The sequence below is a fragment of the Passer domesticus genome, chromosome 19 (genome assembly GCF_036417665.1).
Source record: "Passer domesticus isolate bPasDom1 chromosome 19, bPasDom1.hap1, whole genome shotgun sequence".
NCBI classification, from domain to species: Eukaryota; Metazoa; Chordata; class Aves; order Passeriformes; family Passeridae; genus Passer; species Passer domesticus.
The window spans coordinates 4,670,965-4,697,030 of NC_087492.1; the positions used below are offsets into that span (position 1 = coordinate 4,670,965).

At 62.7% G+C, this 26,066-nt stretch overlaps 2 protein-coding genes across 6 annotated transcripts in view; one reads left to right on the top strand and one right to left on the bottom strand.

Moving 5' to 3' along the window:
* Positions 1 to 15,515, top strand: part of SMG6 (SMG6 nonsense mediated mRNA decay factor) — a 107,173-nt gene extending 91,658 nt beyond the window's left edge. For 3 of the 5 annotated variants that reach the window (XM_064394801.1, XM_064394805.1, XM_064394803.1), the window contains exons 15-19: positions 1,216 to 1,365; positions 8,125 to 8,278; positions 11,451 to 11,662; positions 11,914 to 11,995; positions 13,504 to 15,515. In XM_064394801.1, the coding sequence (XP_064250871.1) occupies positions 1,216 to 1,365; positions 8,125 to 8,278; positions 11,451 to 11,662; positions 11,914 to 11,995; positions 13,504 to 13,634 (729 nt within the window). In that variant the 3' untranslated portion in view covers positions 13,635 to 15,515. The remainder of the gene's footprint in view (positions 1 to 1,215; positions 1,366 to 8,124; positions 8,279 to 11,450; positions 11,663 to 11,913; positions 11,996 to 13,503) is intronic. The other 2 variants (XM_064394800.1, XM_064394802.1) reach the window with 1 other exon arrangement.
* A 289-nt stretch (positions 15,516 to 15,804) lies between these two features.
* Positions 15,805 to 21,671, bottom strand: HIC1 (HIC ZBTB transcriptional repressor 1). Its single transcript, XM_064395112.1, has 2 exons — positions 19,921 to 21,671; positions 15,805 to 19,246 (listed from the first exon to the last, which is right to left on the bottom strand). Exons 1-2 carry the CDS (start codon positions 19,970 to 19,972, stop codon positions 17,301 to 17,303), a joined length of 1,998 nt encoding a protein of 665 aa, XP_064251182.1. The 5' UTR covers positions 19,973 to 21,671; the 3' UTR covers positions 15,805 to 17,300.
* Between the last annotated feature and the right edge of the window lie 4,395 nt (positions 21,672 to 26,066).

A 26,066-nucleotide genomic window follows, 5' to 3' on the forward strand; every position in this document is an offset into this window, starting at 1 on the left:
CTGCATGAGGTGAGGGGTCTGCAGGCAGCAGTGGAGAGTTGGGCTCCTGGGCAGCACATGTGGGACACATGTTGAGGAACAGGGACTTGTGGGCTCCCCTTTGGGTGTAGAATGACTGGGGAGAGCAGCAAAGGTTGGGCAGAACATGGTTGTGAGTGATGGCCAGTTAGGCACCAGCCACCATCTCCCACCCTCCTGTATCCCAGAGATTTGGGAACGTGGGGAAAGGCCAGTGTGGCCTCCACAGAAGGTAGGAGCAGCACAGCTCCTTCTGGGGTCTCCAGTTCAGGCAGTGCAGGCATACTGGGAATGGTCTGCAGAACTGGTGGGGAAGGGTCTCTAGGAGAGGAGAAGATGCAGTGTGGTCTGGATGTGTGGGAAGGAGGTTGGAGAACCAGGGACCCTTGAATTCAGCAAAGACAAGGTTCCTGGACAGCAGGAGCACAGCAAAGGCTGACTAGAAGTAGGGTGGAAATGTTAACAGAGGAAGTCATTAACTGTTGAAATGAGTGACCTTGAGACACAGTGGATGCTCCATCATGTGGAGCTTTAAAATCAAGATTTTGAACATCTCTTTCTGAAACATCTGTTCCAGACCAGCTGGAAGTTTTAGGGTGGGTGCAGGGATTTCTCTGGCCTATTCAGAGGTCAGAATGGAGTAGGGCACCCGAGTTAGTGTATCTGAGGTTCCTGTCAGGATGAGCAGCCCGTGTGCCCTGTGGGATGAGGCAGCAGTGTTAGAGCAGCCTTGTACTGCCCTGCTGCAGGGAGGTGGGAAGAAGCAGCCTGAACAGGGATGTGCAGCCTGAGCAGCCAGGCAAAGCAGAGAGACGGGGAAATACCATGATTTCACAGAACTGGAGGCAATAAAACATCAGTGACTCACCCAAGGCTGTGGGAAGAGTTTCCCAAGGTGAGGAAGAGGGTGTGATTTTAGAACAGAGCATAAAGCTGAGCTGCCCCTGCCCAGCCTGGTTGCTGCCTTTCCTGCCAATTATCTCCTGTCTCACCTTGTCATTTCCTGAAGGTTTACTATTTATTTAGCTTCATTTGGATGTTTAGAAATAGTCAGTCACCCATCAGCAAGGGGTGATGGACTGCCTGACAGGGATTTGTCTGCTGGAAAAGGAAGAGCAGAGCGAGAATGATCCCTGCCACCAGCATCCCTTACAGTGACTGCCCTCCTGTTCTTTTCTTTTCTGCATTTCCTGGAAGAAGGAGGATGATGTGAGGATTGAGGCCTTTGAAGATGACTCTGAGACTGAAGGCAGTGGAGGAGAGATGGACATCAAGGAGCTCAGAGCCAAAAAGCAAGCGCTGGCCAGGAAAGTGGCTGAGCAGCAGCGCCGTCAAGACAAGATTCAGGTAGGACAGGCTGATCCCCCCTTGCTGTGCCAGTGGTGCTTCAAAGGCCTCTTGGGATGTCCCATGGCACCTTAACCTTCCTGGGTGTAATGCCACATGCTGCCTCTGTGAAACCCAGCAGCAAACAGCGTTGGCCCTTTGGAAGGTCCAAATCTGGGTTGCTGTCCTCACCCTGGGTAAGAAATGTGGGTTTCTGCCCTCCACAACCTTGAAATTAATGTTTTGGAGCTCCTCTTGAAGCCAGACACAGCTGCCCTATGGAGCTGCCAACACACCCAGGAGTGGCAGGGCAGTGCTTTGGCTGCTGGCTGCAGTGCAGTGTGTGCCAGGCAGCGAGCTGTGCCCCAGGGCAGGGCAGTGGCTCCTCTGCGTGTGTGCCAGTGAGCTGTGCCCCCACCCAGGGCAGAGGCTCCGTGACAGCGAGATTTGGTGAGAAATCAGCCTTCCTGTGCAATGGGGCACAGGCAGACAAGGGAGAGGGTGGGACGTGAACGGCAGAGTTCATGCAGGAGCCAGCGGCGGAAAAATCGTCTGCGAAGGGCTGCTGCAGCCAGGACGTTGCCATCGTTATGGGGACAAACAGACGGGATGCAGGTGATCCTGGCCTGGCCCTGGCCTGATGAGAGCGTGTTTCCCAGTGGGAGCTGGTGAAGTAAACTGGTTGAACTGGGAGCAGATGCCTGGCAATGCACCCTGTTGCTTTAAGAGCAATCTCACATGCATGGATGGCTGTTGGCTGCCTCCTCGCTCGCAACCCCTCTTCCTCCAGCCTCACGGCCCAGATGAGGATTTCTCAGCAGAGGAAAAATTCTCCCTGGCTCCCCTCCCCCTCACCTCCGCCCTCTCTAATGCCCAGGGCCCTTCACTTCCATAATTCTTCATTTTCCAGCCTTGAACGTAAGCCAGACACATCTGTCTGGCCATATGCGTGAACTCTGCAGTGTGTGCCGAGGTGGTTGTAAAACAGGGCTGCTGAAGGCCCTACTGGGAGAGCCTGCACATGTGTACCCTCGGGCTACTGGCGCCGGGCCCAGAACCACTGCGCTTCGCTTTTCCAAACCCACCCCAACCTTTTCAGATTTCGCCTTTTTTCTCCTTTTTTTTTTCCCTATTTTTTTTTTTCATTTGAATTCGTAGCAATCCATATCAAGGCGAAGGTAGAAGTTTGTGTGCAGGGAGGGAGGGGCCGCCCCCACAAGCCAGTCCATTATTGTTGGCAGGTACCTGGGTCACGTTAATAAGAGGAGGAAGAAAGCAGCAACGAAAAACGAGTGAGAGATTGGAGAGATGGGCTGTAAATTAAAGCGGCCTGAAGCCTTTCCAGCCTCCCATGGTTGTTAAGCGGGAGGTGTAAGTAAATTCCCCACTTCCCACTGCCTTGTAGAGACACAGCAAACAGGAACTGCACATGTTCGGGGAGGGCAGCGGATCCCGGCGAGCGGCGCAGCTGCGGCGGGGCCCCCCGGGACGGCCGCTGCCCATTCTGCAGGGAGATGGGGGCTGCCTGATGTTGTCAGGGGCTTTCTCCCCCCGGCCTGCTCCTCCCTTCCTCCTCAGCCGTGCTGGGGCTGATGCTCGCAGGCAGAGAGAGGTCAAAATGAGGGTGTGGGCAGCTTCAGGGGCTGCACAGCTGAGAGCTGAGGTGCACTTGGAGTCTGAAGGCGCGGGGTGGAGGAGACGTCCTTGGGGCTTCAGTAAAGTCATCCAGGCTGTAGCTGGCTGGGAATGGCCTGGAGCAGAACATGTGTGCTTGCCCCAGTGCTCTCCCTGCCCGGGTACTGACCACGCAGCTGGAGCAGCAGAGGAGCTCGGGTGGAAAATGCAGCTGGGGGAGGCCAGGTTGGAGCCAGCTCAGCATCCACCCCCTCCACTTTCCCTCTTAACCTGTGATCCTTGACCTTTCTGCTCTTCCCAACAGATTCAGTGTTTCATGGGAGCTGGGGACCTTTTCCCTTCCCTGTTACAGCCTCTCATTCACTGCCCACCTAGGGAATGTCAGCTGCTCTCCAAGTCACCCTTTCATTTTTCTGGGGACAAGGCACAGCTCCATCCGAGTCCAGCAGATGTGGCTCCTGGCTTAGCACACAGGACTCAGCTCCCCACACAGCAGTGGGGACTCAGGTCCAGGTGCTGTGGACTCTGTCATGGTGTGTGCAGTCCCCCAGGGTGCAAAGCCTTTATCTCTTGGCTGTGTGGTTTCTTTCTGTGCCCAAGGAGAGCACAGTGTCACGGCCTCTCCTGGGACTTGCAGAGTTGTATTTCTCATGGATCAAGTCTCTGCCTTCTCCCCTGCAGGTTTTCCTGCCTGCCCTGCTCCCCAGTCTGTGGCAGCCCAGCTGTGCTGCTGATTGACACCTGGAGGGGGATTTGAGCTTCACTGCTCTCCTTAGGTCCCTGTCCCTGTCCTGGCTATCAGCAGGACTGTGGCTTGAGCTGCTGGGGAAGCACAGATTCAGGCAGGATAAATGGCAAATGGGGTGGCCCTCAGCCAGCACCAGCTTTACAAGGAACTCAGCTCAGCTCTATTCCCCTACACAAGCACAGATCCCAAAACCATTACTCTGAGAGGAAAGATAGACCAGAGCAGGGTCAGGTTTCTTGTGTCCCTGATCAGCTCTAGATGCACAGCAGCTCCCTGGCTCCACTGCCAGCCTGCCACTGCCCTCACCACATTCCCACACTGTGACAGAGCTGCTGACAGCTGCTGACAGCAGGGATGCATCAGCACGAGGTGAAAGACCAGGCACATCCCTGGGTGCTGCTCAGGCGTTTACAGGGAGGAGAGACCAGGCAGGCAGGTGGACAAGAAGAGGTGGCAGCAACACTGCTGGGGCAGGCAGCGCTCTCAGGCAGGGCTGTCCCCAAGCCACAGCATGTCCTGCAGCTTGGCCAGCCCTTGGTCCATGCTGTTCAGCGTCCCCTGTCCTTTGTGCCGCCGCTGCGCGCTGGGAGCGGTCGAGTTTCCTGACCGGTTGAAAACATCCCACCTGAAACATAACAGGCTCTTCCTCTGGATGCTGCTATTGTTTTGCTCAGCATTACAGAAGCAGCTCAACCGGGGCGGCCAATTATGACATGTCTTCCCAAAATAGCCTCTCTCCTGTCCCTTCTGAGCCCACGGAACGGCCGCCCCCTTAAGATGCAGCCGCTCCTTTGTGGCGGTAGTGTGAGTAAGTGGCTAAATTTAGCCGTGTCCCATTCACGCTCTCCCTGCCCGCAGGAACAATGCCGCGGGCGCACACGCACAGCACCTGCCTGGGAGCGGGCGCTGCAGCCTGCGGAAGGCGCACACCCACCCACGGCGGCTCCGCCGCGGCGGCGGCCCCGGTGTGCTACCAGCCACGGGGCACGTTTACTCCCGAGGAAGACGCTGGGGACGAGCCTTGGGAGGAGGAAGCCCTGGAGCAGAGAGGCTCGGAGGAGGCATTGTTCTCGGCCCTGGAAAATCCGATCCCCGCGGAGAGCGCGGGGTTGGAAGGGGCAGCGGCGCCGGCTTTGCCGCGGTCGGGGAGAGGGTGGTGGCGGGACAGAGGTGGTGGCAGGATGGTGGTGGCCCTTCCGTCCTGGCAGAGCGGCGTGACCCCGTGTGACCTGTCGCTTTTCTCGTCGGCCTCTCTGCCATCCTGGCACCACGGGCAGAGGAGTTCTGGGCTCCGTGTGCGGAGCTCCAGGGTCCGTGTGGAGCCTTCTCCTTTTTTGTGCTGCTGGTGGAGAGCCTCAGTTCGCCCCCCTGTCGCCCTGCACAAAGTCCTGGCTTTTGGGGACCCGTCCCCTGCCCACGCTGGGAGCCTTCACCCGGCCATCGACTTCCGGGGAATTCCCCAGGTGATCGCAGCTGATGGATGGGCTGGGAATTTGGGACCGTGTGTGCAGGAGTGTCTGCTCTCAGTGCTGCCACCAGCTGGGGCAGCCGGGGGAGCCGCCTCGGCTCGGCCCAGCTCCTGGGAGAAGCCCCCGTGGCCGGAGCAGTGGGATGGGGAGGGGGCTGCAGGGGAAGCAGGAGGCGAGGGGGATGGAGCTGGCAGCCCAGGAGAGGACAAGGAGCCCCTGGTCTCAGAGGTCCACTGCCACGTCCAGCACTGTGGGGTCACCCTGCCACTTAGCGGAGCCCAGCCGAGCCTATTTGTTTAACCCAAATAAGCCAAAGTTAAAATGCGGCTGTCCCAAAACACTTGGGCCAGGGCGAGGCTGTACCTCTGCTGTTCCTCCACCCTGCGCTCCCCAGGGTGGTTTCCAAACCCCACCTCCCAGCAGGACGCACAGGCCACCATCTCCCTCTCCTTGTTTTAGGGACCCTGAGGCACGGTGGGACCAGCAGCTCGCTTCTGGCAGCCCTAAAAGCACAGAAGCTGAGTCCCAACCATGGACATCCCGATGCACACCCGCATGCCCCCCTTCCTCCCCACTGACCGGCAGAAGGGTTAAGGCAGAACTGGCCTCCCCGGTTCTGCCGCACATGGGCTCCCTTTCATCTCTGGCGTGGGGCCAGCCAGCGTCCGCATGAATCACAGGCCACTCCTCTCTCCCCCAAACCCCTTGGCCGGAGGCTTCTGCAGCCTTTTACTCACACAAACAAAAATAAATCTCGCTGCCGGCCTCTGAACTCTGCAAAGGCGAGTTTCCCTCTGGCTCCCCGAGCGGCCCGGAGCTGTGCGCGGGGACTTGGCACGCTCCCCGCCGACCTCGCTCTTTCACTCCCGGCGCATCCTGTGTCCTTCTCTCACCGGGCGGCCCGGCGAGCGGAATGGGACGTGACGGCCGGCACAGGCGTTGCTGGCGGCTGCCAGGAATCGCCCGGGTACGGGGCAAATGCCACAAAATGCCACACACAAGGGTACTGCCCTCTCTGCTGCCAGCCCCGGCCGGAGGGGTCGGCGAGCGTCCTGCTGACACTGCTGAGCTCACCTGCAGGGGCTGGGGTGAGGCACAGGCTCAGGAACTGTGTTGGGGTACAGGCAGGGTCCCCTCCTGCCACCAGCTCTTGTTCACATAGGACTGTCACTGTTCAGTGGAGATTGTGTGGTTTCACCCCCACTTCCTGCAGCTTCAGGGCCATTGACCTCTACGGCAGCCCCAGGAGGGACTTGCCACTCTCTGAGTCTCTGCATTGGTCTCTGGGGCCCTCCTCTATGTCCCCAAGGCAGGTGAAGCAGGCTCCAGTGCCTCCCAGGGACAAGCAGCTCCTCCCACACCCCAAAACCCTGTGGAGACACCCCAGCTGCTGTTCTTGTGGTGAGGGGGCAGCAGCAGCTGCGTGCTGGGGTTGCTTCCAGGCTGTCCCTGTCTGTAGCTCTTCCTGTACCACCAGGAGTGCCAAGGCAGAGCACAGGCAGGGATGGCATCTAGCACGTGGCTGGTACAGAACTGCAGCCTGGGGACACTGCTGTGTCCTCAGTGTGATGGGCAAGGCATGTCCTCCCGCTGGCATGCAGCAGACAGGACCTGGCATGCTCCCTGCTCTGCCTGCCACCCCTGAGGGTTTGTGGGAGCCACATCCCCAGGACCAGCACTGCCAGAAGGAGGGTGGGAGGCACGTGGTGAGGTTCTGCTTGCTGCCTTGCCTGGAGACACTTGTGGGAGGTGGCAGCATCAAGCCGCCTTGATTTAAAGCCAGATGACAACACTTGGAAATGAATTAAAAACCACTTCTTTCCATGGCCACTGCTGGCCCATGCAGCTCGTTGTTCCGAGGGTTTGGCATGGCTGAGGGAGGGTTGGGATCCTCACTGTGGGCAGGGGGAGCTCCCATAGCATTGGGCAGGACAGGGTTGGTGGTCACCACGTGTGCCCAGGGCACCTCTGGTGGGTCCGAGCCCTGCCTCAGAAGGGTTTGCATGGTGGATGTGTTCCACAGCAGCTCTGCTGTGCTCCATGGGTGACCGGTTCCTATTAGAGGCAACAAACATCAGCGAGTCCAGGGAAGCTATTTTTAAGCAGAGGAAGCACTAGAATAGCATCCTGAGTTTTTTAAGCCTGTGGCTTACTGAAGAGCCCAAGTCCTTCGAGAGCCTCGAAAGTCATACGTGAGCGCTGGGGTCCCGTTTTGGCAGCTGACTGTGGCCAGAGGTCCAGGTGCAGCCCAGAGGGCAGCCAGCAGACCCTCCCCCTGTGAGTGTGAGCACCTCTGCTCTCTGTGGGTGTGAAGGGCTCGACCAAGGACAGTGCTGTGAGTTTTCAGGGCTGGAACCCACCTGGTTTCCCAGCTGGATGGAGTCGGAAAAGGCAAGGCAGGAGGTGGTAGGAGAGTGAAGGAGGTACTCAGCCAAGGATCCCAACCCCACAGACCTCTGCCTGCCTGCTTGGGGTCCCTGTATTAGGAGGCTGTTGGCAAGACTTATGCATCCCAAACTGGTTTGTTTTGTCTCTTGTCACCTTGACCTCTGTGAAGCCCCAGAACCCCTGTCCTCCCTCCCCCTTGGCACCAGTGCAGATGATCCTGGCAGCTGCCAGTCCCATAAATAGGACAATTCCCAAAATACCTCCATTTTCAAGGCTGGTCCCAGTTCTCCCAAAGCCCAGACAGGGCTGTTTTTCTAGGAGAATGTTTTCTTGGAGGCTTTTGCCATCCTGCTCACATGTGTACTGTGGGCCTGCAAGAGCTGATGTTTGAGGTGTGCAGGTGGGATGGATGCAGCCTCCTCCCAGTACCCTTCCCATGGATCTGTACGTGCCAGCCAGGCTTATCTTCTGCTCTCAGGGTCCACAGGTCATAGGACTGACATCCTCCTTACTCACCATGTGTCCTTCCTTCTCCTCCAGGCCGTGCTGAAAGACCAGAGCCAAATGAGGCAGATGGAGCTGGAGATCAGACCTGTCTTTCTGGTCCCGGACACCAATGGTTTCATCGACCACCTCGGCAGTTTGGTCACGCTGCTGGACTGCAGGAAGTTCATCCTGGTGGTGCCCCTGATCGGTGAGTAGGGCCAGTGCTGTGCTGGGGGCTTCCCCTCTCCCCTGGTGTGGTCTGTTCCTCCAGGCTGGCTGCCTCTCTCCATGCCCCACGTGCCCTCAGTGCCTGTGTGGTCTGGAGCTGGTCAGCTTGTGCCGTGGGACTAGACTTCATCCTGCCCTGTCTCATCCCAGTCCTTGCTGGCATTCCTTCAGCCCTTGTCACCCTGCTCCCTCCCTGCCAGCCTTCTGCCCACAGCACTCAGCAAACTTCTCCTGGTGCTGCATTTGGGGGTGCCAGGGGCTGGCACAAAGCAGATGGGTGTTAAACGGGATTTGGAGGGAATTTCAAAGGGAGCAAGGAGGAGGAATTGTTAAACAATCAGAGCAGATAGCTTATCCCAGCTGAGCTGGGGCTTAGGCAGGCTGAGCAAATGGCCGGCCTGTGTCCCAGCGTCTCGGAGCTGCTCAAGCCCAGCCCTTCTTTTTATCCTTATAAAGCTCGCAGTAAAACAGCAAGCTGGTTCCCGTTATTGGTAAACACTCACCCTGGCAGATAACGGCTGTGCTGCTGGGTGGTCTCCCGGGGTGGCGGCAGCCTTGGGCCCGTGCCTCTGCTCTGGATGTTTGATCGCGCTCCGGGCCGGAGGTGCCGCTCCTCCTGCCAGTGCCACTGCGGCGCCTGGCACGTCCCGCTGCCAGCCTGGCACTCACAGCATCCCCAGGGACAGCAGGAGAGGCTGGGGCAGGAGTGGGGCTGGGCGCTGCAGAGCCCACATCCCATCCACAGCCCCCAGAGGCTGGGGACCAGTGGGGTGTCCAGGCAGTGAGGTGGCACAGGTGCACCCCGTGGCATGTGGGGGTGCTGCCCTCCAAGCCATTGTGGGGTTCCTTCTCAACTCGTGGTGTCCAGCAGACAGCTCTGCCTGTCCCAGAGCCAACATCCAGCTGCTGCCCTTCCCCACAGACTGAGCAGGAGGGATTCCTGGGGCTGGGGATGGCACCCCTGGGTGGGGAGAGCAGGGCTGGATGCCTGCCCAGCTCAGCACAGGAGCTGCCAAGTTGCTCTGTGGCTTGGCACTGCAGAAGCCAAGGGAAGGCAGTGAGCAGCACCAGCAGAGCCTGGGAAGCCCTGGGAGCTGTGGGGCATGTAAACACCTGGGAGAGCTGGGACCTGCCCTGGAGCCATGGCTTTGCCTCCTGGTGCACTCCAGTGGCTGCTGGGAGGCTTCTCCAAGCCAGGGGCAGCAGGAGAGCTGAAAACTCTGGTCCCCCTGTGCAAGAGACTGCTGCCCTCAGCCTGCAAAAGGAGCCTGCCCTGTGCTGCCTCAGGCACAACTGAGCACTTGTAGTGCTCTCCTGTCCTGCTGCTTCTCATGTGGGGACTGAGTAACTCATCTCCCACCGCTGCCACAAGCCCCCCAGAAGCACCCTAAAGCCAACAACTCTCTGTCCATGCACTTGTTGGTCTCATTTCCCCTTGTCCCGCAGGACAGCCATCAGTATGGGCAGGAGGAAGCCGTGCCCTGGGCCTGTGGCTGCTGGGGACAGAGGCCTTGGTGCCATGTCCCTGGAGAGAGCCCCGGTGCCCTTCCCCCGGCACTGCTCCCTGCTCTTCCCGGGGATGCAGCAAGGGGTTAAGCGCTTGGCTTCTCGTTGGGTTTGTTTCTCTTGCTCTTTAACCTGCTCCGTGCTCCTTGAGCCTGACCCCGCCATGGAGAAGCCAGGCCTGGTGCAGAAGCACAAACAAGCCTCCCCTTTGAAGCCTGTTTAGCTTGGAAGCAGGAAGGCGGATTTCGGGAGGGAATACCAGCTTTTCCTGTTTGATGTTCCGTTCTTGCACGGCTCCCCCCACCCCGGGCCCAGCCGTGCATTGTGTGGAAATGGCAGCATCAGGTCGGTAGCAAGAAGAGTCTCCAGCCAGGGAAGAGCAAAGCAGCTCCACGCAGATTTAATTGGAATACCCAGACAGTGAGTGCCAGTCTCACCATGGAACAGAGCGATCACGCAGGCTCCCCGGGCAGTGATTCACAGCACTGGGGAGAGGCCTCAGACCCCGAGCTCTCTCCCCGAACCCCCCAAGGAATGCATAGTTCCCACTTGAACTCAGGACTTGGCTCCAAGCTCGGAAACAATCTTCAGAAATGAAGCCATGGCTCAAACACACACACACACACACACACACACACACACACAGAGCGCGCGGAGGCTCCCTCGCACACACGTGCACACCAGCTCTGTGCACACGCAGCCCTGCACACCAGCACAGCCAGGGGACACTTGTTTGCACATCTGGATGCACATTTGTGTGCCCAGCCCTGCTGCCAGCTGTGAGGCCAGGCACACAAGGGTGTGTCCAGATGTGCTCACGAGCGGCGTCGCTCACACACACATAACAGCTCTTCCAGCAGCCCCAGCACCCAAGGGCAAGTCTCTCCTGGAGCTCTGGGGTCCCTTGGGCTCGTCAGGATGGAGCAGCTGGAGTTCCCAACCACTTGGCAGCACTACAAGAGGTTCCAGTCAAGGTGAACAGGCTGGGAATCCACCTGGATTCCAAGCTCGTCTCGAGGCAGGACAGATGCGTAAAGCCAGATGGGTGAGGTGTTGAAAGGAGAGTGTTCCCTGCCAGGAGCACGGGGTGGTGGCTTCAAGTGGGAAAACAGGCCTGGGATTTGTGTGGGAAATAGTGCCAGGGTGGGAACTGCCTGCTTCCTGTTCCCATGTGCAGCCCTGCAGTCGGGCAGTGCAGAGGCAGGCAGTGCCACACGGGCAGGAGGCACAGTGCCATCGCTGTGCTCGGAGATAGAGGAGCAGGATGCAGGAGTTCAGGGCTTCCTGACACCCCCAGGCACGGACGTGCTGTTGGCAGGATGCAGCAGAGTGGGCTGGGGGGCACAGCCATGCTCCCCAGTGTTTGGCAAGGCAGGGCCAGTTGCCCTCACCAGTCACCCTGCGGGGGTGAGGTGCCTGCGCTCTCGGGGCCCAGCCAGGTGACCCACGGAGGTGGAAGGCAGCAAAGCTTTTCCAGACCTGCAGCCAAGTCCAGGAGCACAGGGACACTGCAGCAGCTGAACCCAGATTTCCTGAGCCAGCTCCCAGTGCCCCGGCCCTGAGGCCTTGGCAACTTGCGTGCTCCAGCAGCAGGTCACGGGAGCACCTTGTCCCATAGTAACTGTACCTCCTCTTCCTGTTTGAAGTGATAAACGAGCTGGATGGCCTGGCCAAGGGCCCAGAGATGGAGCACCGGGCTGCAGGCTATGCCCGCCAAGTGCAGGAGAGAGCCAGGAAGTCCATCGAGTTCCTGGAGGAGCGATTCGAGAGCCGGGACAACTGTTTGAGGGCTCTGACCAGCCGAGGCAACGAGCTGGAGTCCATCTCCTTCCGCAGCGAAGACACCACTGGCCAGCAGGTGAGGGCACTGGGGAGCTCTTTGCCACCACCTCCTCAGGGAAAACCAGGGACCCTGAGGGCCGTGAGCTCTGGCAGGGGGTGGCTCTGTGCCCCCACTTTGCAGGTGGCTGAGCAGACCCTTGTGTCTCAGCCTGGGGCAGCCCTGCTCTCACTGAGCTGTGTTGGGGTGTCTGCAGGCACTGCAGCAGTCAGGGTGGTGGGGGGGCAAAGTTTTCCCTGCCAAGGGTAACCTTGCCCTTTCTTTTCCAGGGAAACAATGACGACCTGATTCTGTCCTGCTGCCTCCACTATTGCAATGACAAGGCCAAGGATTTCATGCCCTCCAACAAAGGTGGGACATCCTCACACCCTCTTTGTCCCTTCTCTGTTGCATTCCAGGGTCCTCTCGTTTCTCTTTCATGGCCCTTGGATCTGTTCCCTCCTGCATTTTGCCTCTTTCAACACCAAGGTGCCACCTCCTGCCTCCGGTCAGCCCCAGGCTGTGGCCCTCCCACCTCGTTGCCAAATGTCACCTCATGGCACCTTGGGGATGCCCTGGCCTGTGACAAACACACCATAAACATCCACAGATCCATTTTTTTGTGGTGACAAAGGGCCAGAAAATGCCTCCTCCCCATGACCCCTGATGCCTTCTGCCCAGGACTCTTTCCTCTGGATGCCTGGTTGGCATCAGCCATGTGTTCTGGGACCAGACAGCCTCCAGGCTGTTGCCAGGGCGGCAGGGATGGGAATCACATCAGCAGCTGCCCAAGAAATCAACCCGCATTTGTCAGCACGAATTCTTAGCAGCTTAACTTGTCAGATTCACAGAGAAACCGTCACCAAATGTTTATGTGCAAATGATGCTGAATTTTGAAATCATGTGGATTATGGGGAATGGGGCCTGACAAGCTGACAGCCTCTGGTTTGTAACAAGGAGGCGCGTCACCAGCGCGGGGCAGAGGATGTTTATTGTTACACATTTCTTAAAGTGTCCGCGCAGAACCTCCCGCTCCCACTTGAGGCAGCTCTCAATCCCTGGCCTGCCTTCCCACTGAGCCCCCAGTTCCCTTCCCTCCAGCACAGGCCAGCCCGCCATCCCCAGCCCCAACACCGTGGCCATAGCCCGCGTTCCTGGCCACCCTCCCCTTCCCCTCGTCCTGCTGCTCCCTGCGCAGCCAATCTGGGCCCATGTTGGGCTCCCATAAACTCTGTTTTTTCCATTCCCGTCCTGGCTCGGAGGCACTGTGTTTCCTGTGCTCATAGGAACAGTACTCTGGTCACAGGACCCAGCTGCTTACACATACCCCATATGCTTCCCCTGCCTCTCACACACGTAAGCGTGGCTCCCACATCCCAGCCCGGCGCGTTGCGTGCGGGGCAGCTCATCCATCTGGGGGCAAGATCCCTTCGGTTCTTTCTCAGGCATCAGCTCTCAGTGTCTGTCTGAGCCCCAGCCAGAAACGCCTCGGTGTCAGTGGCGACTCCAAAAAAGCTCCACAAAAAATAAGGGGGGCTTTAGATCTTATAATGAGATCAACAGAATAATAGCACCAGCTTCCTGCTGGAGCCAGGGTCTCAGGCCGTCTTCCTGGCCTGGGTCAGGCAGGGACCTCCTCTTCCCAGCCTGTGGCCTGTCCACCACCCCGAGGGCAGTGGGCAATGGTCACAAATCGTCCCTGGGCAGCACAGAGAGGGGAGCAGATGCAGGGCTGTGTGTGAGGCCCACCAGGAAGCTTGGCAGGGAGCAGGGCGCTGAGAGCCGGGAGCAGGGAGGGAAGGGGGGCACACCGTGGGATGGGTGGAAGGCCTGGGGCAGCTCTGAGCCTCACGGTGCCCCGTGTGTGTGTCTCCTTGCAGACGATCCCATCCGTTTGCTCAGGGAAGTGGTTTTGCTGACGGACGACCGGAACCTGCGAGTCAAAGCGCTGACCCGCAACGTGCCGGTGCGGGACATCCCCACCTTCCTCAAGTGGGCTCAGGAGGGCTGAGGAGGCCATGGGGGGCCCAGGGCCCCTGAGCGAGTCACGCAGCCCCTGACGGTGGGAGCCCAGCTCCAGCGGCCGCCTCGCCACGCCGCCAGCCCACCACGAACAATAAACGCCACGTCTTCAACCCACCCCAGAATGGCCGTGCTGAGAAGGGCCCCCCGAGGGCAGAGCAGCTGGGAAGGTCATTGCTGTGGATGGTTCACGTGGAGGCTGGGCCCTTGAGGGTCCCGCCAGCCTTTGGGCGGTGCCAGCGCGGGGCTGGAGAGCCCCGCTGGCGAGGGAAGCTTTGGGTGAGCCCTGTGCTGGATCACCAGCCTTTTGCTTGGTTTGCTTGGGTGCAGAGAGCTCGAGTCACGCCTCGGTGGCTCTTTGGGTGTGGAGGCTGCGTAGGGCAGAGATTGGGGACACGCCGGCACAGGCTTTGGGGTTGTTCAGTCCAGCCTGTACCCCTTGGAGAGGCCATGGATTTCAAGGGCAGGTTTCCCCCTGCCCCAGCCTGTTTTGTCCTGCATGGCCAGCCAGCCCCAGGTCCCCATCGCCCTCCCCACCGTGTGCTGCCCCATGCAGGAGCGCTGCTTGCAGAGGGGTTTGTCCTCTCCGTGGTGTGGGGTTTGCTTGTTGAGTTTCATTTTTTCAGTGTAGGTTAGTTTTCAGGTGTGTGCCCTGCCTGCTTTGCTGGGGGAGGCTTTGAAAACCCCCACAGCTGCTTTGTCCTGATCCCCTGCCCACCCCAGCTGTTACTTGCCCCTTCCCTTCTCCCCCAAACCCCTCACTCCTACCCTGCTACCTTTAGGCACGCTTTTGACCTAAGGCTCAGTGTGAGGCTAACAGAATTCTCCAGGGACCCCAGGACCGGCTGTCCCATGGGTACTGTGTGTCCTCACATTGCCACAGGCCCCTCTTCATGTGGGATCTGGCTTCTGCCTATGGCTGCAGAGTCAGAAAGTCCCACAGAAGTGCTCAGCCCCACTATTTGCTAGCTGAGAGGGTCCATGGATGGAGCCATTGCCTCGTCCTTGGTCATTTTGCACTTGGAGTTGGGGTTGGGGTGCTGCTGAGCCTTCCACGCCCCACGTTGTCCCATCACCAAGTGTCCCCAGTGACACAGCAGATACAGAAGCTAAGAGAGAGCATTAACCCCTGAACCAGAGCCCCTGGAGCTCTGTCAAGTCCCAGTCCCATAAGCCAGGGTGGGAGCAGCCCCAAGGCCACCCCTGGTCCCCGCTGGGGCGCCGCAGCCGTGGGAGGGAAGTGTCAGAGGTGGCAGAGGAAGCAGCAGGACAGAGCCCCGCGTTTTCCTTTCCTGTGTGGGTGGCTCAGACCCAGAGTCTGCATCAGGAAGCCCAGTTACCCCTGTGGCAGCCCCCAGCCCCACGGCAGGGCCAGCAGCAGGGTCAGAGCCTCGGCAGCGCGATGGACACGCGGCTTGTGCCAGAGCAGTGCCCAGCCCGGGCACTGGGCATCGAGACTTTGGGGTGCCCACGGCTGCTGTGGGGCACAGGGAGCCTTTGGCACAGCACCCACGCCCCGATTCCTTGCCCACAGCCGTGCTGGCTGCCAGCTTTGCAGAGACTTTGCCTTCTCCTCCACGCCGGGTGTGTTTCAGTGTTTGTTTCCTTGCGGCTGCCCCAGCGCTGCTTTCCGAGCCCTTTCTGAGGTACCACCAGCCTGGAGGGCCCTGCAGCTCTGCCAGGTGTGTCACAGGCTCGGCCATGGGACAGTTTTGGTGCCACCAGACCAGGTGGCACAACGGTGAGCAGAGCCTGAGCGCCTGGAGCCATCCCTGCCAGGCTGCTGGGAGCCCTTGTCTTGGGGCAGCGCCCGCGTTCGGGATGTTAAGTTGGTTTTAATAATTTTTAGCATTAAACATGTGTCAGTGCAGCGTGGTGTGTCATTTGTTGTCAGCCCGTGAGTTGCTGCTGAGGTTGGGGTGGGGGACACCAGGGAGGGACAGCAGTGGGACACACTGTAAGGGTGACAGCAGCTCTGTCCCACCTGCATCTGCTGCTGCCCCCCAGCTGAGCGGGTCTGGGCTAACCAGATGCACAACAAAGCCCCTCGGGTCCCCTCCCTGCAGCTCTGCACCCCCAGGCGACCCCCGGGGTCACTCCCAGCTCAGCTTCAGCCCTGCACCAGCCAGGCCCCTTCCCAGAGAAGAACGCCAGGCCACGCGTGTTAATGTCACTTTATTGCTCATTCCGTTTCGACTATAGAAAAAAAAAAGGGCGAGAAGCCCGTGTACAAATTGGACGTGATACAGGGGGGGCCGGGGCCCCGCTGGGCGCTGCCAGCTGTGCTTTGGGTGCTGCCACCGCCAGCAGTCACCCCGCGGCAGCTCCGGGGGACACTGCCGGCCCCGGGGGACCCGGCCAGCCCCGGGAGGCTCGGGGGCAGCCGGGCAGGAGCGGCCAGCTCAGGCTAAGGCACAGTGGCTGCGAGGCCGGGGGCAGTCGCTGCTGGCGGCCGCCCGGAGCCTCGTGTGCAAAGGAGAGGAGGGGGCTCAGGAGGGGGGAGAAGCTTCACATTAGCCCCAACGGAGGGGTCAGGGCACGGGCCGGGGGGGTCCAGGCTGGGGGGACTTGGCCCACACCGAGCAGAAGGTGGGAGAGGGGCTGCGGTGGTGGCAGGAGGTGCCCGGGGGGGACTCGGCCATGCACCCCCCGGGCTCTGCCCCACGGGCCCCTCCCGCAGCCCCTGCCCACCTCCCGTAGCTGACAAACCAGAGACCGCTTTGTCTTTGTCGTGGACCCCCCGGCCCGGCCCGGCCGCGCTGGAGACGGGCGTCTTTGGCAAAAAATAAAAAAATAAAAAATAATCAAGGCGAGTGGCCGCCCGAGGGCGAATCCGCCGGGTCCCGGGGCTGGCCCGGGTGCCCCGGGCATCCCTGATGGCGAGGCAGGGCCCAGGGGCTCAGTCTGGGACAGGCCCTGCCCCACCTCCCAAGACCACGGGGAGCAGCCGGCCGAGCCCCTGCGCTCGGGACGGGAGGTCAGTGCTTGCTCCGGGGCGAGGAGCATCGCGATTCCCCGGCCTCGCCGCTCCCCCGTCCCGCGCTGCCGCTCAGATCCCACCGTCCCCTCCGTCAGTCCGTCCCCGAGCCCCCGGGGCGTGCTCGGGCGCACAGCCCCGGCCCAGCGCCGGCCGCTCCCGCTCAGCACGGAGCCGTCGCTCCGGCCCCGACGGACGAGCTACTCACGGCCGCGGCACAGTCCGGGTCCCGTCGCGGCAAAGCCGAGCGCCGGCGGGTCCCACCGTGGGGCCGGAGCCACGCGGCGCTGCCGAGGGCGTCCCCTCGGCCGGGGGCAGCCCTGAGGTAAGGAGCGGGCTCATGTCCTCCAAAGCCTCGGGCCGCAGCCCGGCCTCACAGCTTGTGCGTCGCTGCCGCCCCGTGCCGGGGTCCCGGCGCCCCCCACGGCAAGGGGCGGAGGTGCCGCGGGGTCAGTCCCTGATTTATCGGCTTCTCCCGGGCAAGCCGGGGCGCTGGTCGAGGGACACGCCGTCCATCCATCCCGGAGCAGCTCGCATGGGACCTTCGCTACGAGCGAGTTCTCCGGGACCGTCGGCAGCGCCTGGGGACGAGCACCCATCGCCTCTCGCCCCCCCCAGCTCCACACGGGGCAGCGAGGGGAGCCCAGCGGCCCCCCCAGCCCCCCGGCCAGGCCGGTGCTAGGGGGGCGAGTATCGCTCTATGGTCCGGGCGGCCTCGGTGTGGAGGTGTGGAGCCTGCGCCAGCACCTCGGCCGCCTTGTCCTGGCTCAGCCCCAGGTGCTCAGCCGTGAACTTGGCCAGGGGGTAGAGGCTCTCCATGGCCTTGGGGTCGCTGAGGAAGTGCGAGGTGTGGGACAGCAGCTCGGCCGCCTTCTCCTGCTTGAGCCCCAGCTGGTCGGCGGTGAGCCGGGCCATGGCGTAGACGCTGTCGGGGAAGTCCAGCTTGGCTTTGCCGTCGGGGCCGGCCGCGTGCATCTTCATGTGGCTGATGAGGTTGCGCTGCTGGGCGAACTTGCCGCCGCACACCTGGCACTCGTAGGGCTTCTCGCCCGAGTGGATGCGCATGTGCTCGGTCAGGCGGTACTGGCGGGTGAAGCGCATCCCGCAGGCGTCGCAGGCGAAGGGCTTCAGGCCGAGGTGGCTGCGCATGTGGCGGGTCATGGTGCCGCGCTGCGTGAACTTCTTGCCGCAGATGGTGCAGGGGTAGGGCCGCGTCAGCCAGTGCGTCTTCTCGTGCTGCCGCAGCGTGGCCGGGTCCTTGTAGGACTTGTCGCAGGAGGAGCAGCGGTAAGGCCGCAAGATGTCACCCAGCCCTGGGCCACCTTTGTCCAGGAAGGGCACGGCCTGCTCGGCCGCTGCCTTGTGATAGAGCTCCTCTTCGTTGTGGGCCTCCACGTGGGCGTTGAGCTGCTCGGAGCTGGGGAAGCCCTTGCCGCAGGGGATGCAGACGTACAGGTTGTCGCCCAGGCTCTCCGGCTCGTAGCCCAGGTGGTTGCAGTAGCGGTCCAGCGCGTCGCCGGGCGAGGGGCCCTCGCTGCTGCCCGTCTCCTCGCTCGTGCTGTTATCAGGCTCCAGGTCGTTGCTCTCCACGCTGGGGTAGCGGGGCTGCGGTGCCGCAGGCGGCGATTCGGCCTTCTCCTCCCGCTCCAGCTCCTTCTCCGCCTCCCCCTCGTCCAGGTAGGGGCCCAGGGGCTCGTGCTTCATCCAGCGGTACATCAGCTCTCGCCCGTCAGCGCGGGGCAGCGGGGGCTCGGCGCAGGGCGGCGTGCTGCGGAAGGGGTCGGGGGCGTGGGGGTGCCCCCCCGGCTCGCCGCCCGGCGGGGAGTCCTTGTAGGCAGCGGCGTGGCTGCCCAGGAGGCCGGCGCTGACGGGGGGGCTGTCGTGCCGTGGGGGCAGCGAGGGCTCGCGGGGCTCGCTGGGCAGCAGGCGGTCGGTGGGCAGGAGCTGGGCGGAGGGGCCGGTGGGGCTCTTCTTGGACAGGTCGAGGCCGCAGGGCGGCGAGCAGTGGCGCTCGGGCGGGCACAGCCCGTGGGGGTGCAGCGGGGCGCCCTGGGCGGCCGAGGCGTACAGCTCCCCGCACTGGGTGTTGAGCGGCGCCGCCGGCTCCACGGGCGGCAGGTCCACGGGCCGCGGCGTCCCCGAGTAGCAAGCCTGGATGACCGGCGTGGCGGCCCGCAGCCCGCGGCCCAGCTTGTAGGGCGCGTAGCCCCCGCGCAGGTGGCAGTACTTGCCGCTGCGCTTCAGCTTCTTCTTGCAAAGGGCCACCAAGCCGGGGATCTGGAGGTAGCTGGCGGCAGCCAGCACAGCACCCAGGCTCTGCTCGCTGCCCGGCTCGCACTCGGCCAGGCGGCCGGTGTAGATGAAGTCGAGGATGAGGCGGAAGATGCCGGGGCTCACCATCTCATGGTCCAGGTTGAGCAGGTTGTCGTGGACCACCAGCGACTTGAGGTAGGCGCTGCTGGCGGCCAGGATGTTCTTGTGCGCGCGGAAAAGCGCGTTCTGCACCACGATGATCACGTCGCACAGGAAGCCCTTGGTGCGCTGCGTGTTCAGCTGCAGCAGCAGCTGCCGCGAGTGGCTCGGCACCTCCATGGCGTCCAGCATCCCGCTCCTCGCCCGCCGCCCTGCAACACACCGGCCGCCCCGTCAGCGCCGTGCCCGGCCCCGCCGGACACGCGGGGGGCTCGACGTGCGCGCCCGGGGTTTCACCCACGCGCGGGGCGGGTGGCGTGGGGGGGGCGGGTCTCAGCCCCACGCACCGCTGAGTCCCGGCCGCTCTGCGCGGCCGCCCGGCCCGTGCCACCGCTTATATGGGGGCTCGTTTCTCGGCGGCTCGGGGGGGCGGGAGGGGGGCGAAAACCCCCGGAGGGTTTTGGAGAAAGTGACATCACCCGCCGCCGCCGCCAGTGCCGCGCCCCGGCCCCGCCAGCCGTGGGATCCCGCGCCCACCTGCCGGGGGAGGGCAGGGGGGGACACCCCGACACGGTGCCCGCCACTCGCCCGCCGGTCCCCGCGCCCCGCCGCCGTCCCGCTCCCCGCCGCGCCTCCCCGCTTCTTATGCGCCCCGCTCCCGGGAGGCGGCCGGCCGGACCCCCCGGGCGCCCCCCGCCCCCGTTTCCTCTCCCCCCCTCGAGGTGAGCGGGGGGACGGTCGGGGGTGTGGGGGGGAGCGGGACCTCCCCTCCCCGCCTCCGTCCCGGTGCCGGTGCCCCCCGCCCAGGTGCGTGAAGCCAAGAGCCCGCGGAGCTGCTTTTCGGCTGATTTCCCCCGTATCTCGGGGTGCTCCCCCCTCCTTTTACCTGGGCGTCCGGTGGCCTCCGCCAGCCAGCTGAGGTCTCGGTGAACTCTCATGGCTCAGCCCCGGGGGGGCCGCCGCCGGTTGCTGCTCCCCTCCACCCTCCTCTTCCTCTGCTGCTTCTCTTCCTCCATACCCCGCGCTCCCGGCCGGTCCTACGGAACGGGAGGAGGAGGAAGAGGAGGAGGAGGTGGTTGTGGAAGAAGCAGCAGCGGTTCCTCGGGGTTCCCGACGCCGCCAGCTCGGAGGTGAAACCCGGGCTGCGAACTCCCCCTGACCCCGGCCTGAACTCCGAGCAGCGCCGCTGGCTGTTAAAGGGACGGCGGGAGGTTTTCCTCCTCCCATCCCCGGGCGGGGCACCGACAAGCCGGGCCCCCCCCTTTACACACCCCTCCCTCCCCATCCCGGTCTCCTCCTCCTCCTCCCAGCCCGGTTTTTCCCTCCTCCCGGTCTTCTCCTGCCGCGCCCCGACCGCCCCCTCGGGGGTCTCTGTCCTTGGGACATCGCTCCTTGCCCGGGGACAGCCCGGGAGGGGCCGGGAGCCCCGCAGAGGGGGGGACAGGGGTGTCCCCGGGCGAAGGGCGATGTGTCCCCCCCGTCGGTACCGCTCGGAGGGCGCCATCTAGCGGCTCCCGGTGCGCCCCACCCGCCCGGTACCGGCGGCGGCTCCTCCCCGCGCAGGTGGGACCCGACGGGGCGGACGGGGCTGGGGAGCGGTAGCGCGGAGGGGTTTCGCCGGCCGCCCCACCCGGGGGATGGACGCTGATACCCAGAGCGGGGTGGCACCCATGGGCTGGGAAGGCTGGAGGGGGTGGCGTGGTTTTGGGGTGCAGGGGGTGGAACGCCGTGTCCGATGAGCGGAGATGAGCGGGGAAAGGGTTCTGGGGAGCAGGGAGGGAAGGCAGACGGGCACAATTTACTGGTGAGGGGGGAGAGCAGAGAGCGGGGGGGGCGCAGCGCTGGCGCCCAGATGTGCGGTGGCGGTGGCTCGGGGTGGGCTGGGGGCTTGTGGTGGTTTGGGATGAGGAGGAGGAGGGGGAGGCAGAGCCACGTTTCCCCCGGCTTTATCCCTCCAGCCGTCTCTGAAAAAGCTGCTGGGCTTGGGGTGCAGCATGGGGTACCCCCCTGGGCGCGGGGGGAGCCGCCTCCCGCTTCACACTTTCACTTCTCCTTTCTCACAGCCGCAGCCTCTTGCACAACCTCCTGGTACAGCAGAGCATCGTGATGGGCTTCCCCAGGCCGGCTGCTAATCCTGGGGTGTCCCGCTGGCACCCCCTGAGCTGAGCAGGGCACTCCGAGCAGTGTCATCACTGGGGCTCTTGGGGTTTCACCCCATAACCCTGATCCCCCGGGTGAATGGGAGCCAATGTGGGGCCCTGGTGCCTGGGACAGGGTTTGGCCAGCCCTGAATTTGGGACACAAAGGGATGGGTGCCGGCAGGGAGGGGGCAGGCTGGTGGCAGCCCTTGCCCTCACAGCTCAGCATCACTCACCTGCGACTCACCCTCAGATTCCTTTCAGATTCAGCGCGTCCCAGGTCACTGCGGAGACGTCACCCCGGGGACCGGGACGGGGTGTCACCGCCCGTGGGCTCATCCCAGGCTCACAAACTCCCCTCCTCGCTCCCCATGCTGGGCTCCTGCCCACAGGAAGCGCCGGGATCCTGGGAGCGGGACGTGGGCGACCCTCCTTAGAGCCGCGGTTTAATCCCAACTCCCCGGGCACTAATTTCTCCCCCCTCTCCCTTTTTTTTTTTTTTTTTTTTTTTTTTTTTTTTTTTCCTCCCCCCTCTTCAATTAACGGCTGGAAGTGTTTCAGGTTCTGGCAGCGAGCTCTGGACGTCGCTGTGAGCGATGGCTCCCGCGGGCTCCGTCCCGGTAATTTATGGGGCTGAGCTGCATAAATCACGGCAGCGAGCGGCTCCCAGACAGCTGCATCCCCCGGGGCCGGCCGGGACCCCGGGCTGCCCCAGCTACCTGCTGAGTGACGCCGAGCCCCGGGGGCAGCGGCCGAGGGAGGGGATGGAAAAACCCTTCACCTTTTCCACTCTCCTTTGCAGCTCCTCTCCCACTGCCGGCCTCTCCCAGGAGCGGAGGGGCGGATCGGTGCCCGCAGGGGTTTGGGGCAGGTGGAGGGGGGTTTCTTGCACGAGTATTCCCCGTCCTGTCCTGCTCAGCCTTCTGCAGGGATCCTAACACAGCACCCAGAGCTCTCAGAACCTGCCGGGTGTCCCCAGGGAGCTGCAGCCCGTGTCCCGCTCCGAGGGACGGGGACGGCCGGGCTGCGGGGCCGCGGAGCAGCCAGCGCCGGGGAGCGGCAGCGCGCAGAAAAAGGGGCATTTTCGCCTCAATGTGCTGAGCAGATTGGAACCAGCTCTGGTTAAGTCATTGGCTCTGTTGGGAGGTCTGAGCTGGAGCGTTTCCCGCCTGTGCCCCCTCCCCACGATCAATCAAAGTTGCAGCAAATTAGCCCAGATGCTGGGAGATTCGGTTCAAATCCAGCTGTGGTTTGGATCGCGTTCGCATGCCTGGCTTCATGTGGGACCTGGGCTTTTGGACAGGATACAGCCCCCCGGTCTCTGCAGGGCCCTGTTTCCCAGCGCAGCCTCTCCCCAAAGCCCACACACATGTCTTCCATTACTGCCGCTGGCCAGCGGGGCCGCATCCGGCAGCGCCAGGAGCCTGCAGCCCCCGCTGGCAGCTCCAGCTCCGTTTTCCCGGCGGTGCCGGGGTACGGCGGCCCCGAAACTGCGCCCCCCGCGCTGTGTGTGCAGGGGGATGTGTGTCCCCTCCGTCCCCTCCGCCTGCACCAGGCTGAGGCAGTGAAACCCGTGACAGTGCTGAGCCCCGGGTCACCGCTGCCCATCTCCTGAGCTGTCCCGGTGCCAAGCCCTGCCTGCTGCAAAGCAAGGCTGGGGGCAGCCACGGGACCCTGCCGAGTCCTCCCAGGGTGCCCCCCATCAGGAAAGGATCCCTGAAAGGCGCAGGAAGGGCAGAGCTTCCCTGGGCCAGGGTGGCTGCTCTCGGCTGTGCTGTCTGGGTGGCACTGCTGGGGTGGACAATGACAGTGACAATGACAATCACCCTGGGGGGTGATGCCCAAGGGGTCCCTTCTCTGTAGACCAAGGCTTGATGGGGCAGTGGGACCCTTTTCTTTTGGGGTGACACTGAGAGGACCCTTTTTTGCAGATACTTGGTCAGACAAGGGCACCTATCCCTGCAAGGTGATATTTCATGGGGCAGGACAACCCTTCCTTGTTACCCAGGTGCACAAGAGACAGAGTCAAAGAGTGGGAGCTGAGATCAGGAGAGACCTCAGGAAGTCACCCCCAGCCCCAGCAGGGCCACCCAGGGCTGGCTGCACAGGACCTTGCCCAGGTGGTTTTGGGTATCTCCAAGGTTGGTGACTCCAGCCCCTCCCAGGGCAGCCCAGGCCAGCGCTCCCCTCCCAGGGTGGAAGGGCTCCCTGGTGGCCAGAGGAAGCCGTGGGACTCGGTCTGTGCCACCTGCCCCTGCTCCTGCACTGGGCAGCACAGAGCTGAGTGTGGCTCTGCCCTCTCCACGCCCTCCCTGCAGGGCTGGGTATGCACTGACTCCCAGGAGCTCCCTGGAGCCTTCTCTTCTCCCAGCTCTCTCCTCATCGGGGAGATGCTCCAGCCTTTTGCTCTCCTTAGTGCTCCTTCCCTTCCCTACACTCTCTGCAGTGTTTCCATGCTGGGAGCCCAGCACTGGACCCAGCACTCCAAGGCTGAGCAGGGGGAAGGAGCCTCTCACTGCTGCCAACCAACACAGAGGAGGACACCATTCACCTCTTCATCCCAAGGACACATGATCAACTTCCCGTCCTCCAAAGTCCTTTCCAGGGAACTGCTGTCCAGCTGGACAGTCCCTGGGATGTCCCAGAGCTCAGGGATCTTCCTTCCCAGGAGCAGGAATTTGCAATTCCCCTTGTTGAACTGGGGGCAGTGGGATCCCTTCCTTATGGGGGGTGTTTGGGAAGACAGGGGCACCCATCCCTGTGAGGTGATGCTTTGTGGACCAATGGGACCTCTTCCTTGTGGGATGGTGCCTGATGGGGTGACAGGACCCATCCTCTGCAGGCAGATGAGGATCCTGTCCCTGTGGGTTGGGGTTTGGTGAGATTATGGGACCCCTTTCCTTACAGGGGATGCTTCTTGGGGACAATTTTCAGTCAAACAAGGGCACCCGTCCCTGCCAGGTGTTGTTTCCTGGGGCAGTGGCACCCCTTCCCTGTGGGATGACACTTGATGGGGTGATGGAACCCCTTCTCTGCAGGCAGCTGATGATCTCACCCCTGTGGGATGATGCTTGGTGAAACACTGGGACCTTTCCCTTACGGGTGATGCTTCATGGGGCAGTGGGACCCCTTCCTTGTGGCACCGTGCTCAGATCGGCTGAGGAACACCTCCAGCAGGGTGACATTTGGGGGCTTGAGGCGATGAGACCCCTTTCCTTTGAAGTGATCCATCGTGGGGTAACAGGATCCCCTCCTTGTGGGGTGACGTCCAAGCAGGTGAAGACCCCACCCCTGCGGAGTCACGATGGCACGACGAGACCTCCTTTCCTCTCCCCTCCTCCTTCAACCCCCTCATCCACCACCCCCTTCAGGCGACCTCCCCCTCCCCACCCGCATCAGCGGCTCCTCTCACCCCCTCCCACGGCGGGGACACGGCTGTGTCACCGGTGGGAAGCCCACGAGATGGCAGCAACGGGCCGCGCTCCGGGACGCGACACCCCCTCCTCGGGGGCCGCGACCCCCACTCCCCGTCCCGGCACCTTGTGCTCGTCGTGGGACCGGGACGGGGAGTGGGGGGGGTCGCGGCCCCCGAGGAGCGGCGGAGCTGCGCAGCCGGTTGCGGGTGGGCCGGCCCCGGTTGCTGACTAATCCCGGGCTGAGTCACGGTTGCGGCGGGGAGCGCTGCGGCAGCGATTCCCCACCTCCCCTTCCCGAACCGGAGAGCCCCGACGGGGCGAGCGCCGGTGCTGCGTGGGGGAAAAAGAAAAGGGGGGACAGGAGGGGGACACCCCCATCTAGCAGGGCGTGGGGAAGGCGTTTTGGGGAGTTCTGGGGGGGTGGCAGCTCCTCGGTCGGTGGAGGATGGGGAGGTGCCGGTGGGGTTAATTCTCCGAGCCGCTCCGCGGGTATTTGGGGGTGTGGGGGGTAAGGGAGTGGGGGGGTCGTGGCTTGAGGCCCCCGTAGCAGCGTGTGGCCTTGCAGCAGCGCGGCCTTGCGCAGCGGCGGATGCTGGCGGGCGCGGATGCTGCTGTCAATGACAACGCCGCTGTTGCTGTGGTTACCGGTGTGATGCTCCGCCAGAGCAGAGTGAGGTCAGACGGCTCCAGCAGGAATGGGGGATGCATGGATGGATGGATGGATGGATGGACGCACAGGTGCATAAAAGGGGGAAAGGATGCTCCCAAATCCCCCTGGATATGACTCTAGGCCCATCTTGGGGGGTGCTGGCACTTGGGACCAAACTTTGGCATCCAAGGGGCCAAAATTAACTCACCCGTGAAGCCACAACCTTTTCAGTAGCACTGATGGTTTTTGGGGGACACAGCCCTGGTGGGAGTGAGGGCCAGGCCCCATTGTGAGGCTGGAGGGTCAGGGCAGCACGGCACTGCAGTGGGTTGCTCACCCCATGTATTCTAAACTCACCCCCCAGCCCTGCTTGTGCCATCCCATTGTCCCGCAGCATGTGGGGTGGCACCCGTGGGTGCTCGTGACACTGCAAGGACAGGGGGGCTTATGAGGGGGCACGGGGGAGGTGCTGCTCAGGACATTGTTGGGGTGAGGGATGCAGGTGGGCAGGGGGCACCCCCAGGCTGGTGCCCGGGTCTGGGACCCCTGTGCAACCCCTTGCCGTGACGGGGGGCTCAGACAGCCCCAAATCAGCAGCTCCCTGGTGATCCCATGAGGCCAGAAGGGGCCACGATCTGGCCCAGCAGGGTGGCCAGGGGCGATGGGGGCTCCGGGATGGACCCCTCGTGGGTCAGGGGTGCCCCACACCACACTCCCAGGGGGACAGGACCCTCGGTTTGTGTCCCAGTGGGTGCACGGCCCTGGGTCCGGCAGCAGGTGCAGAAGGATGTGGGGTGCTGGGTGCTGCTCCTCGAACAGCCAGGAACGG